Source organism: Moschus berezovskii, chromosome 8, assembly GCF_049115385.1.
Source record: "Moschus berezovskii isolate FMDL1 chromosome 8, NW_MosBer_1.0, whole genome shotgun sequence".
In the NCBI taxonomy this organism is placed as follows: domain Eukaryota; kingdom Metazoa; phylum Chordata; class Mammalia; order Artiodactyla; family Moschidae; genus Moschus; species Moschus berezovskii.
The window spans coordinates 15,924,893-15,943,066 of record NC_142467.1 but is presented as its reverse complement, the minus strand read 5'-3'; the positions used below and the strand labels follow the sequence as shown (position 1 = coordinate 15,943,066).

Here is an 18,174-nt window from a genome sequence, read left to right as displayed (position 1 = left end):
CCCAGGAAGATGCCCCAGAAACATGAAGACTTTGGTCAGGATGCAAGTAAGTTTCCTTAGTACTTTGGCTTTCAGAGAGAGAAAATAAAAACCTCTGTTCCCTTTCCAAAAAAATAAAATCAGGAAATCAAGCATCATGAGTTCAGGTATTTATCTCATGGATTACACAAGGACTCTACATGTCTCATTCTTGGCTAGCTTACTTATATTTCTTTTGACATACAAACAAGGTAAAAAACCCTGAAGGAGGTACTCAGAAGGCTTCGGCACAATGGGGTGAGGAATCACTGCCTATTGGTTTGACCCAGATGAGCGCCTCTCGGCAGTTTCCCGACTGTCTCACATCAGTATCCTAGGTGATAAGCTGCTCTGTAGGTGTGCTGCGGACCCGGGGGAGAACTGGGGAGGACAGGAATGAGGGAAAGACGTGTGAAACAAATGGGAAGCCTCCCCTTACATTTCACTGCATCTTCAGAAACTGCCCTCAATTAAAAAATAAACAATTGCCACCACTGCAAAAACTTCATTTGCGGTAGGTAGTTCCTGATCTGATTCAGCATTCTGGTTGCCTAGAGACGGATGTAAACAAAAGTGCCTCCCCGACTGCCGCTGCCAAGGAACAGCCAGAAGAACCTGATGGCCCCCTTCCTGGCTCAGCCAGTGAGCAAGAAAAGAAAGCAAGTACTTTTAGATATTCGTATTAGAAATCGGATATTTTGTTCAGCTTCTTTAAAGCTTAATGTTGCTTAGAGAGATCTTCAGGAGTCCAGGAAGAGTTGCTTTCCTTTTCACTCTCTCACCTTTCCTGTTTGTTCTGCTTTGAAAAAATGCAAGCTGCAAAGAAAAATGATCTCTATTTGTCGGTTCATTCACTGGACTGACTTTTAATATGGGGAGCTAGAAATTTGATCATTATTTATTTTTGTGAAGATTTAAAAGGAACTCAAAGTGTGGATGTTATCTCTAACAAAAAAGAAAATAACTAAATAAAAATTTTATTGTTATGTACTTGTCATATCTTCCCCATTAATTTTTTAAAAAACACTCAAATAAGCAGCGTTTTTAGACTTTGCTTTATAATTCTGACTAGCAGATACAGCCTCTTGTGATGGGAAGAGGACTGGAAAGCTAGCACAATGTCAAGCAATGACTTTTGGTATCTACTGGCTGTACCACATATTGGCCGCATGACTCAGACAATTACTTAAAAACTCTCTGCCTCCTCTTATGTGAAATGGGCTGATTAGGCCTATCCTAAGATGTGCAGCTTGAATGAGCCTCTAAGGCAAAGGCAGGTAGGAAGGACGCAGCCTGACATTATCATCACCTACATGATGTTGAGTAAGTTCCTTGCTTCTCTGATCCTCAGATTTCTCACCTGTAAAAATAATCATCTTAAATTCTTTCTCTAATAAACAAGGATTTCAGTTACCTAAGGTAACTATTGTTATCCGTAAGTTAATGATTCTCACTTTACAGAGCTGTTTCAAGAATGAAATTACATCATATACGTGAACATATTTTATAGTCCATTCAGTTGTAAAGCATTATTACTAAACAAATAAAAACTAATACTTCTAAATGTCCTGTGATAATCACAGTTGTTTATGAGGCAATTTTGATATAATTATGCTTAGTTTGTAGGAATAACTGACTCCTATATTCAGTTCAATCCAGTGGGATAGCTGACTCCTATATTCAGTTAGCAAAACTATAAAAACTTAAATACCTAAAAAAGTGCACAAAGAGTAAATAGATTATGCCGCAGTGTTAACAGCTTTTGCTCTAGGATTGTTTTTTTCTGAATCTTTTACTTTTCCTGTATTTTTCCAAATTTCCCTGAACTGTCAGCTTTAACATTTATTACTTTAAAAGTATGTGACTTGTAGGTATGCTTTTAAGAGAATGCTGTTTATTGTCTTCCAAAGCAAAACTTAAAAATGAGCAAAATAAAACTGATTAAAAAAATAAATAGATAAAGCACACATATCCAACTGCTTTACTTCAAAAGAAGAAAGAAAGACAATAGCCCAGTTAGTCAGTGTCCTTGGACACATTAAACATCACACTCTTTCTTTCCACAAGTACTCACAAAAGACTAGGAGGTGCCACACATACAAGGCCAGGGACCAGCCCACAAACAGCCTCCCACAGGCTGGGTGCAGCTGCGGAGAGGTGAGAAGGAAAGAGCTGGCGTTAAGTAGGTGAGGAGCCCATGGCAGAGCACTGTTCCAGACAGAATCCAGAGTGAAAACACAACCCAGGGCAGACCAATCCCATTCTCTGAGGAACTGGGATGGTTTCCATCCCACAGGCATCTGTGTGCTCAGGGTATTAGCACAATAAATCCATTCTCTAGCGAAGACCTGGCTTTGGAGCACCAGACTCATGGCAAACTCCACTCAACACTGGGCAGAGAGTGTCTGAAGCACAATTAAAATGGCTCACTGGCTCCATCTGCACAGCCTCAAGCTTTTTCTGGTTCCTTCCACTGAGTGGGCTGGCCAGGAGAGCCTGTTGTCAGGTGTTGTTCTATATTAGCCTCCTTGAAAACAAACTTACCTTTCTTTTTCAAGTTTTATTGGAGGAGAGAGGTTTCCAAATAAGTTTCTTTAGCCCTGAATTAAGAAGTAAGATGTGGTCATTCTTAAGGCATTTGCAAAAGGAATAATTTCTGTCATGGGTTTTTAACATACTCTGCTTACCATTCCAGTCATTAATAACATAAACCAAGAAAAAATACCCTAGGAACATATTTTATTTAAGTTTTTAACTGGAATACAATTCACACTCTCCAGATTGAATCCAGTTCAGTGACAGGCTATTAAAATGAAGTAAATTCATTTTTTCTTTTAATTTTAAAAAATAAAAGAACATATTTAAAGAATATTTAAAGCATTTTCAACAGAAGCAAAATAGTAAGTACATTTGGTAACCTCTTTCCTCCTAGAAATGCTACAAAATTAAATGACTTTTCATGCAAGTAGAACTTTGTAATATCATTTTATTGAATTAGTAGTGTCCATACAGCCAATTATGTTTAACATTAGAAGTTATGTACATATCTGTGCTCTATACTTCTATTTCTTATTGACTGTAAGACTCTGACAAACAGATTTCTTAGAAAACAAAATTATTTGAATAGACAAGTTTTCTAGATTTTGGCTTTGTCTTTTAAAATTAGCTGATACCCATTGGAATTTACCAGGTCAGGAATAATTCACTCTATGAAGACATCTTTAGTGACCCAGCCAGTAAGCGTTTGCGATTTCATTAAAATACCATCTAAGAATAATCTATGGTTTTGACTTTTCCAGAAAGTTTTTCTTGACTATGGTACCAAATATATGAAATGCAACTGTCCAGAATTTTCCCAGAACTTGATTTGGGTCTTAGCCTCTAGCGGTACAAACGGGGCATGTGCAAGAATAACTGAGCTAATGATCTGTGACCTATAGCATCTATTTTGTTTTAAATTAAAACATCATAAGGTGTCTAAGATTTCCCTGTAAAGTAGCTAACAATACATTTTAAACCCATGACCTTTGTTTCAGGTAAGATTTTCTCCAGCCAAAATGTCAACCAAGAATTCTACAGATCTAGTTGAATATGTTGACAAGTAAGTCTGAGTGACAACAGTTTTAACTATGGTTGATGATTACCTTAGAAATTAAAGGGCCTGAATGAGATCTTTGAGTTTATCTAAACTAGTTCTCTGCTTTCAGAAGGACCGCATTAAACCATGTCAGGAAAGTGAACCTCCCTTATTCCTCTCTGATTGACAAAACGTGCCAATTTTACTTCTTCCTCTTTAAATAGCTCCTACAGTTTCATATAGATTTATAAATAAAAATAACACAACATAGGCAATGAAAGACATATGACAAGATAAGATATACTTAACTGTGACTTTCAAAATAAATCAAATGAATATGTTAACATTTCAAGATAAAAACTCAGGAAATTTTGAAATATATTAAATCAATCATCAGAACGTTTTTGTTTCTGCTATTTACATTGCACACCTGAATCTCATCCAGGGAAGGTCTTCAGAGAGGGGCAAATCCAGGCTTGGAAATATACAATTAATACATGCACATTGTCCAAAAGCTCTTAGTTTGGACAAGTCGGGATCACAGGACAATGCATATTAGTTTGAGTTTCCATTTGAGTATGTCACAGAGGGATGTGATCTGCTGTCTCCATTAAAGTTTTCAGGACACTTGGGATTTAGTGTCAGGCCTTCCAATAATTTTCTGCGTGACCTCCTGCTTAGTCCCCTGTGTCTCTGGGCTTGTTCTCTCATTTGCCAAATAAAGAGGTTGAACTAGAAACTCTAAGACCCACTCACTGTACCTTTAAAATAATTCTGATCCTAAAATATACATCATGACCACAGGGGGTAAAAATGATCAAACAAATTAAATGATTCCACATGAAAAGTAAAAATACTGGATTTTCTTTTTTAAATTACTTTTAACCATGAAGCCAATAAAACCTTAAAAATCACTAATATTACAGTGGCTTCCCAGGTGCCACAGTAGTAAAGAACCCACCTGCCAATGCAGGAGATACAAGAGACGTGGGTTCGATCCTTGGATACGGAAGATCCCCTGGAGGAGGAAATGGCAACCCACTCCAGTATCCTTGCCTGGAAAATTGCATGGACAGAGGAGCCTGGTAGACTACAGTCCATGGGGCTGGCTGCAAAGAGTTGGACATGACTGAGCACGCATGCATGCCACAAATATTCCAGAATGTTCACCATTAAGAATTTCCCTGTTTCTTAGTCAACTGAATTTAACGCATTCCAAGTAGATCAAGCACAGTATTTTCAGCCCTTTTTTTCATGCTACCCCTAATTTGTATTTGTTTATGGGATAATGAGGCTATAATTTAGAGAAAATGAAACCAAACCAGAGGAAAGAGTGTTTTTTTAATGTTTAAAAATAAGACACGTGGATAGATGGCATTTTTTCCTCATTAAGGACAATGACGGTGGCATGCACAAAAATAATAATCATATTGGCTATATTAGCTAACCTTGCGATCCATGGAGAACAAGAGACCTATTCCCATCTGACTCCCCCCTTGACAAATAGAAAATAGAAACCATTCTTCTGTCAGATTCCAATGTGAACCCAAGTGCATTTTGTTAGCTCAGGCTGGTGACTTACATCATAGAAGATGAGAGAAAATCCCTGGAAGATGGCAACAAACTTAAAAAGAAATCCAAAGAAATTTTTGCCGTTTCCTGGATTCCAGAGAAAGCAAAATTGAAGCAAAGGGAAAGATGGACTCAATGATTCAAAACCAAAGCATGATGACCTCAGGATTCGTTTCCACCTTCATCTCCCCCACATCTCTTCTCTTGCTGCCTAAATCATATACCAAGAGTCTTCCATGTGCCACCTGAGATGGCTGGTTTTCTTTCAGTCTCTCTCCTCTAATCTCCCAGAACAGGCTGCAAACTCCCTAAAGGCAGGGACCCTCTGGCCTTAATACTTTTCGATACACCTACAACAGCCTATCATGGTGCATTGAATTTCTATTCCTACAGAACTATAGTTGACAAAAGAAATGGAGAATAATGGGGGAGCAATTGAATCTTTAGGGCTCTGCTTAGAGCAGCAGATTTCCGATTAACTGGAAAAGCAAAATGGCATTTGGGCATTTCAATCATCAGTCGGATGTTTTGAATGGACAGAACGAATCCAACAAAATAAACATAAACATGATAATTTTTAAAATAACTTCCTCCTTCAAGTGATAGTATGCATTGAGTGGTAACAAATGTATTGATATGCAGGCGAAGTACTCACACAAGTACAAACAGTCTGAATATATGTTAAATATATTAAACAGGCTGAATATATGTTACATATTCTCAGAGGTTCTACCTTATAAATCTATGTGGGCATATTTATAGGTAATAGTAAAAACAAATAATAAAAACTGAAAAGAGTAAAAAACATCCAGCAACAAGAGGGATAAATGCCTATTCTATGAACGGAGTTTGGCTACAGATAAGCACGTTAAAAAGGCAGGCAGACCGAGCGTGTACACTGCTCTTCTCAGCCTCCAGCAGTCGGAGCAACACCCACACGCTATTAGTGCTTGCTAAATGTTAGGTCGTATTAATAATCCATGTGGCAGGGGGAGGCGGAATGCTTGCAATCATTTCTAGGACAATTATGGTGACATTATATTAAAGGCAGTAAATAATTCTGATTTCCCCATGTGTTTATAGATTCACAACGAACAGACATCCACTGATTTCATGAGAGTGCAGTTCAGTGCTCATTTAAGTTTAATTAAGTAGAGAAGCACCAACACCTTTTTTCTTTTTCTTCTGCTGGTAGAAGGAGCACTGCATGGTGGCTAGGCACCAGCTCTTGAATCTGCCAGTAATCAGCTATGTGACCTTAAGAAAATGAAAATGTCTTTTCTCCAGGCAGTCTCTGCCTCCTCCATAAAAAGGGGTGGGGTTTTAAGTGTCTGAGTCCCAAGGGCTGTCTCAGTTCCAGGTAAGATCCAGAATTCATTTCTAGAACGCAGATTAGAGTCACCACTATTTGCTATTTCTCAACTCTGCCCACAAGTTACACTCATAAGCACTCTTTTATGTAATGAAGTAAGTGCTTAAGATTTAAGACCATACATTATTCCCCCACAGGATTTCATTTGGAGTGGAAAACAAATTCTGCTCATAAATTATTTTTTCATTTTCTTCAATTGGATCTCCTGAAAAAACAAAAAGGTATCTTGCCACAAAATCAAATTACTCTTAAGGTTTCTTCTATCCCTTAGGTTCCTGGTCTTCAAAAACTAGTTATAGCCATTTATTCACCTTGCAAATATTTACTGATTATATATATTTACTGACTATATACTACATGCCAGGCCCTTGAACAGTCTTCAGTGAACAGAACAAAGACCCTGCCCTCATGGAACATTTGTTCTAGGAAGAGGAACAGATTCACACTGTTCGGTCATCAGGCCAGGGTAGGCCTTGTGAGAAGGTAGCATTTGAGCAAAAACCAGGAGATGAGGGAGTGGGCCACATGGACACACAGGGGAAAGCAAATTTGCTAAGGCTGGAACACTCCTGCAGTGTGTCAGAAATAGCGCAGGGGCAGACAGGACTGGAATAAGAAGGAAGGGGGTATAAACCTGAACTGTGATGCTCTCTGGGCCAAAGAAATGAAGCTGTTTTGTACTCAGGAGTTGTCCATGCTGAGCTATAGCCAATATGTATCTCAGAGACTCTCTCAGGAGTACATTTGGGGATGATGGGGATCTGGGTGACAGCCAAAGAATGGTATTTAAAGCTTGGGAACATAAAACTCTCAGTGAGCCAAATGGGCAAAATAGTAAATGATTAATGAGCTCTACTTGTAAGTAGAATAGGGTATTCAGGGCCTGGAATATAGTCATGTTCAATGCTTCTTCCTAGTACCGTGGCGGACATTTTATTACACCATGATGCATCACTCTCATTGCCACACGAAGACAGATATTTCACATTAGGATACACAAGAAAGGAAGATAAAAAACACTGTTGGCTGAGTGTTTCATGGGATAGGTCATGTTAGGTTGGAGATCTCTTGGGTTTTATTTGGCAGTGTCATATCCATCTTTGAGGGCAACTAGCTCTCAGGTGAGAAACCTCAAAATAGTCTGCATAGCTTATGAAAAAAAAGATATACAGGGCACTCTGGGTTGTGAGCAAGTTGTTTATTACCTGGCAGAACCCTCCCACCCTGCACAGGTCTCTGGCCCCACTGACCATATGCGGTGTTAATGTTTCCAGCTCTTAAGTGAAGTCGCTCAGTTATGTCCGACTCTGTGATCCCATGGACTGTAGCCTTCCAGGCTCCTCCATCCTTGGAATTTTCCAGGCAAGAATACTGGAGTGGGTTGCCATTTCCTTCTCCAGGGTATCTTCCTGACCTAGGGATCAAACCTGAGTCTTCCTCATTGTGGGCAGACAGACGCTTTACTGTCTGAACCACCAGAGTAAGCTTCTGGGTCTCACTCTGTGTTAATCATCTCATTGAATCTTCACAGTAACTCCAAGAGGTGGAGAGTGTTGCTGTTTTAAAGATGAAGTCACTGGGGTTCAGAGGAGTCAAGTACTTGTCCACGGTCACACAATGCAATGACAGACCAAGATGCTAACAGAAATCTGTGTCTCCATGATCTCAAAGCCTATTTCCCTAACCACTTGGATATCCACACCCTCTGCTGGCTATCTTTTCAACACACACACGTACCCTGGGACATCTTAGAATCCTGGGACATCTTTGCCTCCAGTCCTTCCCTTGAAGCGTGGAAGATGTGAACGCAGCCACATCTGATCTTCCTCCATGGTGTCCATCCATGGGGTTTCAGCAGCCTGGATTCACATCTTTGCTGGGCCTGGGAGGCACTAATGTCAGCCACAGTGCAGTCTTTTATTCTCTGTCTGGCATCATCTCCCTGAGCACCCCCACCCCCATGATGGGCAAGATTCCAACTACGGGTGGACGCAGCCACAGGAGATGGGCATTACCCACAACACTCCCATGTCAATCAAGGCAGAGCTGCCCACACAAAGCTCACTCCCTCCCATCCCAGAGGCTCCCTGAATTCTCACCACACCCAACAGCTAGTGTGAGAACTAAGCTGAGGTCAGACAAATGCCAGTTTTGGTTCTCTAGAGCAGACAGCATGCCCCTCCAACCCCTGTACCACATAGAGGATTCTTAGGGCTCCGAGGAGAGATGTGAGCCAAGCACAGGAAAGATAACTGGGGTGAAAAATTACATAACGTTGGAAGCAAGCTAAATATATATATATACATATATATGCAGAGAATATAATTATACATGTGCAAGCTATATATAACATCATATAGAAACATATATATCTTGACTATACTTGTATATGAAGAATATACATGTGTAAATACATATGCCAGTTAAATATATATATAGCTTTATATCTACAAATACATATATTTATCTTGAGTATATATATATGTATATTTATATTTCAGAGGAATAAATATATAATCTCTAAGAATAACTCAGGGATTTATATAAATATATATATATAAGTATAACAGGAAGAAGTACTAATTGGTCTAAATAAAGCTGCTGCGATATAGGTAACAGAGTCAAAGGGGCAGGCTAATATTTCTTGGCTGGATTACTGATAGTCTCCAAGCTTTAGTTTCCACCTAAACTGAGAAAAATTTTACTTATACCAAGGACTTGTTGCAGGGATGAGATGAATGGATGTTTGTGAAAGTGCTCTGTTGACTATAAGCATTCTGGAGAAATCAAACCATGTGATAATAAATTCCTTACATTTCTCTTGGGCTAGAAACTCCCCTCAAATAATTTAGCATTTGTATCAGATTCCTAGGGCTGCAGACATTTTGCTTCACAATTCCAGGAGTTAGAAGTATGAAATCAAGGTGTCTGCAGGTTGATTCCTTCTAAGGGCTCTGGGGAGAATGTTCTGAGAGAAAGTCATCTCTCTCAACCTCTGGTGACAGCCAGCAATCCCTGGTGTCCCTTGATTCATAGATGCATGGCTCCAATCTCTGCCTCCGTCTTCACATGGTCTCCTCCAGGTGTCTTTGCCTTCACACGGCTGCCTTCTTATAAAGACATCAGTCAAACTGCCTTAAGCACCCACCAACCCCTGTGAGTGTGACTAGTCACATCTGCCATGACCTTCAAGGTTACGTTCTGTGGTGCTCGGGGTTAGAATATCAACATATCTTTTCCCATAACACCATCTAATCATTAATAATTGTCATAATAAGAACACACACATGTGACCCTTGTAGACATTACAAAGCACTTTAGATACATTAGGGCTTCCCCCATAGCTCAGTTGGTGAAAAATCCACCTCAGGAAGATCTGCTGGAGAAGGGATAGGCTACCCCTCCAGTATTCTTGGGCTCCCCTGTGGCTCAGCTGGTAAACAATCCGCCTACAGTGCAGGACACCTGGGTTTGATCCCTGGGTTGGGAAGATCCCCTGGAGAAGGGAAAGGCTACCCCCCACCCAGGTATTCTGGCCTGGAGAATTGCATGGACTATACAGTCCATAGGTCACAAAGAGTTGGACATGACTGAGCAACTTTCACTTTAGATACATTAGGTAAATGGATCAACTTCAGCCAACTCAGGAGGGCAGGAGTCATCTCCATAGGACAAATAAAGGGGTTCTCTTCTGGACCGCTTATTAGGGGTGAAGGATATTAAGTGGCAGAGGCAGAACTTGAACCCCCAGTCTTCCCACTTCACATAGGGTCTTATTTCCCCTGGGGACTCACATAAACAGCGCACAAATCCCAACAGTAGTGAGGTAATGTGGGTCAGGGTTTCAAGAGCACTACAAAACGCTGTAAGAACTCCAGGTACCGTCAAAACAACTCGCTGCTGCAGTCCACGTGTTTCCCTGTGTACTTAGATGTCCACAAGCCCCCCTCCACACAGAGACTCAGGAACACCTGCCCGCCCGAACGTCTCCATCAGAAAGCCAATCACAACAGGTACATGAAGTCCGTGATTTTACTGAAAACATTACTGAACACAGGGCGTTTGCCTCATACTACGTAACTTGAATCTGGGAAAAGTCCACAGCCAGTCTCTTTCTCCAGCCTCTTCTCAGAGGTATCACTGTTTAGAGTCCTTTCCTTTCCTGGTTCCTCCACGCAGGCCAGTGTTGACCCAACCCCACTGGGCTACTTCTTCCTGTTATGGGGGATTTAAAATTGAAATTGCCTCCCTCACTGACCTCCAGCTTTCAGCCCTGTGTGTAAAACTCAGCAAAGGAGGCTTCAAGAGCCACCAAAACCATCTGACAGGGCAACGGTTAGGAACAAGCAACCGGGAAATGATAGAAAATACACTCTCAATTCCATCACTCCACGCACATACTCATGGGTTATTTTTGTGACACAGCAAAGTATTCTCTGAAATGTCACTTCATTTCACTATTGTTTGCCAGACTATATGCACTGAGAATGTAACTAGTCATAGTTAAATCTCACAGAAATGAAAATTCTCTTCAGCTATGCCCCTTTGTGTTCTAGAAAGGAGTTCCAATTTTCCAATTTCTGTCTCTTGAATGTTACAGGTTGCTGAAATGGTTTTCCAAATCTCCTAAGTAAATTTAGTGCTCTAGTCACAAGAACAGAACAGGCAGAGACATGAAAGTCACTATGTACCAATGCATCTGCCAGCAACAGCACAGCTGGTGTAAGTCACACTGAGCCGTAGAGAAATAGAACTCAGAGTTTGCGGAAAATCTGTTCAGACTCAGTTGTCAGCTACATAATCAATGATTTATGGAAAGTCCAAATATCCCTCTGAAAAGGCCCCCTAGGAATACTTCCTCCTGTGGTTAGTAACTCCATCTGTGCTAGTCTGGAATATTCAGTTCTATCATTCCTTTCACAGTTAAATTTAGATACACAAGTCTTACTGATATGATATACTAATAAAGCAGTGAATTTTTCAAATTCAGGGTAACTGCATCTTGTTACTAGTGAAAAGCCTCAGTTTTTAAACTTTCGGATGATCTGATGTTCTGAACAACAGTGTTACCAGGAACCTCTCTTAGAAGACAGAATGTTCACATGTTGGATGTTACTCCAGTCGTTGGTTTATGAAAGTCATTCGGAAAACAATATTCTCTTTCCTTATGACAGGAAAATAGGAAATATATATTTGAGCTCTCTTTATCTGATAGGAATCACACAAGTAGAGCTAAACAGAGCATCATTTAGTGCTTCAGATTGCCATTTCCTTCTCCAGGCGATCTTTCCAACCCAGGGATCGAACCCAGGTCTCCCACATTGCAGGCAGACGCTTTACCATCTGAGCCACCAGGAAAGTCCATTCAACATTATTAACAAACAATAATAATAATACTCTAATATATATCTCACTCTGTCTCATAGTATGAGATTTACTATATCTCAGGCATGAACAGAAATTTCAAAAAGGAACATTCTCCATTAAAACATAAGTTTTAAAAATAAAATTAAGAATTAAAAGAAAATAACTACAGTCTATCACTGATATGCCACTTAAAGCTCCATGGCTGCAGGCAAGCACATTCACGTATCATTGGTGCTGCCTTGTAAGGCTTCCCTCCATGCACCCAAGGGCAACAATATTGAGGCCAATCTACAGCCAAAGAGTGAGGGCACACAGGCCCCTGGTGAGCCTGGACTGCAGGGCAGCTATAAGCACTGGTCTCACTGCCCCCCCAACCCACGGGACCAGTCTTAAATAAACCATTGGACCACCAGGGAAGTCCCTAAAATACATATTCTTGTTCTTCCCCTCACCCTCAAAATGATGACTTAATATGTCTATAGTGGTGCCAAGCAATCTTCATTTTAGCACCTTCCTTTCCTTCCCCACCCCTATAAAATTTTGTTTGCAAGAATTACTGAATCAGACTAAGTTCCTTGAGGAACAGAACCTTTGCATATTATACATAGACCAGAATAGACATTTAGTAGTATTGACTGACGTATTTCTATTTCAACTGACATTTTTATTGGTAAGTTACTAGATATAGATACAGTGGTTTCAGCTACACATTAAAACTCCAACCAAAATGGCTTAAATGTAAGGACATTGATTAGTTCACATTAAAAATCTAGAATTAGGTTAATTTGGAAGCTTAACATCATCATCAAGCACCCAAGTGTTTTCAGTCCTTCTTCGCAGCTATTCTTTTTTGCCTCATGATCACAAGACGGCTGCAGCAGGTCCAGGCATCACACACAGACAGGACAACAACCTGCAAAAAAGAGGAGTTTCTTTCTGGGTATCTCTTCTTATGGGCTTCCCTAGTAGCTCAGTTGGTAAAGCATCTGCCTGCAATGCAGGAGACCCGGCTTCGATCCCAGGGTTGAGAAGATCCCCTGGAGAAGGAAATGGCAGCCCACTCCAGTACTCTTGCCTGGAGAATTCCAAGGACAGAGGAACCTGGTGGGATTCAGGTTCATGGGATCGCAAAGGGCTGGACACGATCTTTTAGGATAATCTCTTCTTAAAGGCAATCAGCCTTACTCAGAAACCCCACAGTAGACTTCCCCTTGCATCTCATTGGCCAGTATTGCTTTACATAGTCCTCCCTAAACCAATTGCATCTCAACCCAGAATAATGGGGCCACCAAGATTAGCTCGTACCCACCCTGACCCGCCCTGAAGGACTTAGGGGACAGGAGGATGAACCAAATCAGGCAGAAGCAGGGATGGCTATTAGGAAGGTAACCAACAGTGTCTGCCATGCTGAGAACATCTAAGAGAAAACAAATTCTAAACGTTGATGGGAATGCAGCATGATTTACAAAGGTCTATATAGAAACTCCAACCAGTCCATTCTGAAGGAGATCAATCCTGGGTGTTCACTGGAAGGACTTATGCTAAAGCTGAAACTCGAATACTTTGGCCACCTCATGCGACAAGTTGACTCACTGGAAAAGACTCTGATGCTAGGAGGGATTGGGGGTAGGAGGAGAAGGGGACGGCAGAGAATGAGATGGCTGGATGGCATCACCGACTCGATGGACATGAGTTTGAGTGAATTCCAGGAGTTGGTGATGGACAGGGAGGCCTGGCGTGCTGTGGTTCATGGGGTAGCAAAGAGTCGGACACGACTAAGTGACTGAACTGAACTGATACAGAAACTCCATGGACTATACAATCCAGGGAATTCTCCAGACCAGAAAACAGAAGTGGGTAGCTTTTCCCTTCTCCAGGGGATCTTCCCAACCCAGGAATCGAACCCAGGTCTCTTGCATTGCAGGTGGATTTTTTACCAGCTGAGCCACCAGGGAAGCCCAAAACAGAAGAACAGGGATGAAATACTCTTTCACTGGCAAATCAGGCTGCAGGTTGTCAAGAGAACAGAGAGAAGCACCAGCTTAAGGAACACAAGGACTCGAACTGCAGCCCACCGCTGGGCTGTGTCACCGTCTGCAGGGCCGGGTATCTGCTTCTCCTCTGCCTGTGACTCATCAGTCCCAGCCAGGGTAGCACTGTCAGCTCGGCGGCAGTTTAAAGGAATGGGTTTTCGATGTATGAGGTTCCATCTGGTAATTTTCCAGAAAAACATTTTTGAGCCAAATGAGTGCTGGATGGAATCTGACTGATGAAACCCTTAGCTGAGTCGTCTCTGCTCCTCGGATGTGCAGGTGATAGGAGAGATGAAGCTCAGCCAGACCAAAGCTAAATGTTTCCTACTGCTCAGGAAAGGAAACTGTACACCTTGAGGCTCTGACAACTTGCAGCCTTGTGGAACCATTTTTTTTTTCCCTCCTGTTTTCTAACAACAGAGCCTTAAGGAAACAGTCCAGCTAGAGTGACAAATAGTTATTGGCCACCTACTACGTGTCAGGCACTCGTCTCAGCATTGGGGACACTGTGCAGAACAAGTCAAAGTGCCTGCCTTCAGGGAACTTCCAGTCTCGTGATGGAAGGCAGAAAATACACACAAAGAAGTGAATTAGATGATGCCAAGTATGACAGATGTTATGAAGAAGACGAAATGGGCTATTACCATAGAAAGTGACTGAGCAGGAGGTTTGTCTGAGGAGGGGGTGCTGGAGCTGATGACTAAAGGATGGGGATCAGGCAGCCACGAAGAGACTGTAGGGAAGGGCTTCCCCAGTGGAAGGAACAGCAAGTGCCAAGGCTCTTAGCTGGGAACCGTGTGGCCTGCCTGAGGAACAGAAAAACGGCTTGCATCATTGAGTGAGGGGGAATGGAGGGAAGAGCAGGAGGAGATGAGGCCGGGAAGGAGAAAAAAGACTTTATTTCCAGAGAACAGATAAGCCTTCAGAGGGTTTTCAGGAGGCAAGCTCTACCTTCACATTTTAGAACAACTACTCTTAGCCGTTGTGTGGAAGAAGCACTCTTCGTTAGGAGGCAGAAGAGGAGATAATGGCGGCCATGACCCAGAGAAGAAGAAAGAACCATAGCAAGAGAGGATATGAAGCCTGAGGACACGTCTGCGTGTCATTTCTGTTGTCACTCTATCAGGCCACATCAGGAGCGGTAATTAAGGTGTGTCCTCTGCTTCTGTTTTTTTCTCTCTTAGAATGACAGGACTATATGGGAGTAGAGGTTAACATCTGATTTTGGAAACAGACAAGAGATTTTAATTCTAACTCTTCACATTTCTGAGTTGTATGACTGCTCCTACGTCTGTCTGGTAAATGCTCAGTCTTCTCTCCCAAAGCACTGATTCATTCTTCAGCTATCTCCTGTCTATCATAGTTATCCCACCTTTTTTGTTTAACTATTTTCATGTCTAATATTTCTACTTGCTTGTTGTCTTGTTTTTTTTTCATTTTGCTAATATCTTTCCATATCTTCACTTTTAATATTTTTATTCACTTTTTTAAAAAATTTCTTATTGTGTGAAAGTGAAAGTCACTCAGTTGTGTCTGACTCTTTGTGACCCCATGGACTGTAGCCCACCAGGTGCCTCTGTCCATGGAATTCTCCAGGCCAGAATACTGGAGTGGGTAGCCTATCCCTTTTCTGGAGGATTTTCCCGTCCCAGGAATCAAACCTGGGTCTCCTGCATTGCAGGCAGATTCTTTACCAGCTGAGCTACCAGGGAAGCCCTCTTATTGCGATAATTTAGTAATTCTCTTTTGCAGGAATCTATAATCCAGTAGTCCTGGAGGAGGGCATGGCAACCCACTCCAATATTCTTGCCTGGAGAATCCCCATGGACAGAGGAGCCTGGAGGGTTGCAGCCCCTGGGGTCACAAAGATTTGGACATGGCTGAGTCACTAAGCACTGCACATAATCTAGTAGATCATTTATTTGTTGACTAATTGGTTTTTTGAGCATGTGCTCCTCAACGTTGTGATATTTTGGCTTGTGGGTTCATTTTTCCCTGAAGATTTCAGCCAAATCCTGTTCACCAGTGAAGTCTTGTCAGCTCCAATGAGCTTGGGAGGCAGGGTGTGCGTGAGTGCCAGACTAAAACCATCATCAGCCACCCCCTATCCTACCGAATAACTTCTCCCATCAGGTCTTCTCCTCTTGCTCCTAAAAAAGAAGCAACATTGGAAGAACAGTTGCTTTCCCATCACTGGAACATTTAGATGTAGAGAGATCTGACATTATTTGAAAAATGTTTTGGCTTTGCCTTCTTTTCAGAGCTAATCTAGGACAAACTACTTTAGAGGAGAAGCAGCTCTTAGCAAGATCTCTAGGGATCTGGAAGCTTTCCCCCCTTAATATTAAGAGTATTTGATTGGGGTATAATTAATATGCATTAAAAATATGCAAAGTCTGTATCTCGGTGGATTTTGACAAATACGGTTAACCATGTAACAGCCACTCAAATCAAAATATAGGACATTCTGGAAGCATTCTGATATTTCCAAGAAGCCAGCTGGATGACTGTGACGGGGGGTGGTCTTTGAATGACCAAAAATTTCCTGGTACTCCGTTTGTCAAGAGGCGGATCTTCACTTACTTTGAATATAGGTACAACTTAGTGACTTGCTTCTAGGGAATGAGCTCAAGCAAAAGATATAAGGTCCGACTGCAGAGACTAGGTCACAAAAATAAACAAAGAAAATTAAATAAGGAAAAATACACAACAAAAGTAACTTGTTCTCCAAAATGTTTATCTGTGAAGGGAAGGAGTAATTTGCTCATGCCAGTAGGAGTTATTGGGATTTTATGTGTTTCTTTATCCTAATAACTAAATAGCCCTAGTCTTTGTATTTTCCTTTTTAAATTCATTTTTCTTTTACTTTTTGTTGAACTTCTGACTCGTTAAACTTTGCCTTTGACCTATCATTTCTCCCAGCAATTAAAAAGCAGCTCACTTCTCAATATAGGATCATCAGGCATTAAATTTATGTGAATCCAATTTGGCTTGTTAGAATAATGGGTAAAATGTAGAACAATTCCTGCTTGAGACACATGAAAAATGGATGATACAAGATCAAGGCTTAAGTTAGACCCAGGTCTCAGATGAGGCATAAACCGAGATTCTCACCAAGCAGGGTTTAAAGTCCTACCAAACTTCTCCTCTCGGGGGAGACTATACAGGCGTACAAGGGCGGCTGCAAGTTCTGTTTCTGGCTCCTCTAGCTCACCCTGGTAAAGTCCTGGTGTTGTTTCCTTTTCTGGACCAGGGGTCATTCTTTTCTTCCTGCCATTGCAAACACCCAGAGAAGTCAGCTAGAAGACAGACTGAACAGCCAGGACCGCACCATAGCCTTTCTCCTTGAGCAAGCCTTCCGCATCAAGGAAGACATCTCTGCCTGTCTTCAGGGGACCCATGGCTTTCGCAAGGAGGAGTCGCTTGCCAGGAAGCTCCTGGAAAACCACATCCAGACCATCACCAGCATCGTCAAAAAACTCAGCCAGAACATTGAGGTAGTTGTTTATTTCCCATGTGTTGGCACCATTGCTTGACAAAGATTATCAACCGTCAGGGGCAGTTTTCAACTAGAGAAATGAGTCCCTATTATTTAAGCTTAAGTGATTAACATTTGGTTACCTCAGAGGGAAACAGTCAATATTTTAACTGCTCGTGTCATTCAATTTCTACCTTTTGTAGAAGGAAAGTCTGTTCAAAAACTGTTGAATGTCTCTTTGTGACAGCAAAGACAATTGTTTAACATTAAATGTCAGACATTGTGCCAAGGTGCTTATTTTAGTCTAACTCTCTAAGATTCTATGAATGTGATCATTTCAAATGGAGGTTTTCATAAGGTAGTTGCAATGCTCATTCATAGGAACATCACATATGACACCCCAAATCTCTGTGACCCCCGTCTCCCGCTCTCCTCTCCATCACTCTGGCCACACTGTGCTCCCAGAACTTCCTGGAACACCCCAAACATGCTCCAGCCTCAGGGCCTTTGCGCTCGCTATGAACTCTGGGTGGATCATCTTCTCCTAGACACGTCTGTGAAGTATTCTTCATTCCCATCAGGTCCCTGTTCAGAAATCACCCTGTCAGAGAGCATTTCCTTGCCATGCCAACAGTCACAATCTCGCTTAAACCCCACCCTATTTTTATCCATAGTGTTTATCACAAACCACCATGGTCTAGACTTACTTATGTGTTTCCACTTCTAAGATGTAATCTCTGTGAGGGCAGATACTTCA

At 41.5% G+C, this 18,174-nt stretch overlaps 1 protein-coding gene across 1 annotated transcript in view; it reads left to right on the top strand.

The window, feature by feature from the left end:
* The first annotated feature begins 3,560 nt into the window (after positions 1 to 3,560).
* FAM81B (family with sequence similarity 81 member B) overlaps positions 3,561 to 18,174 on the top strand; it is a 55,223-nt gene continuing 40,609 nt past the window's right edge. Inside the window, exons 1-2 of the mRNA XM_055430374.2 lie at positions 3,561 to 3,619; positions 17,193 to 17,436. Coding sequence (XP_055286349.2) covers positions 3,576 to 3,619; positions 17,193 to 17,436 — 288 coding nt within the window. The 5' untranslated portion in view covers positions 3,561 to 3,575. The remainder of the gene's footprint in view (positions 3,620 to 17,192; positions 17,437 to 18,174) is intronic.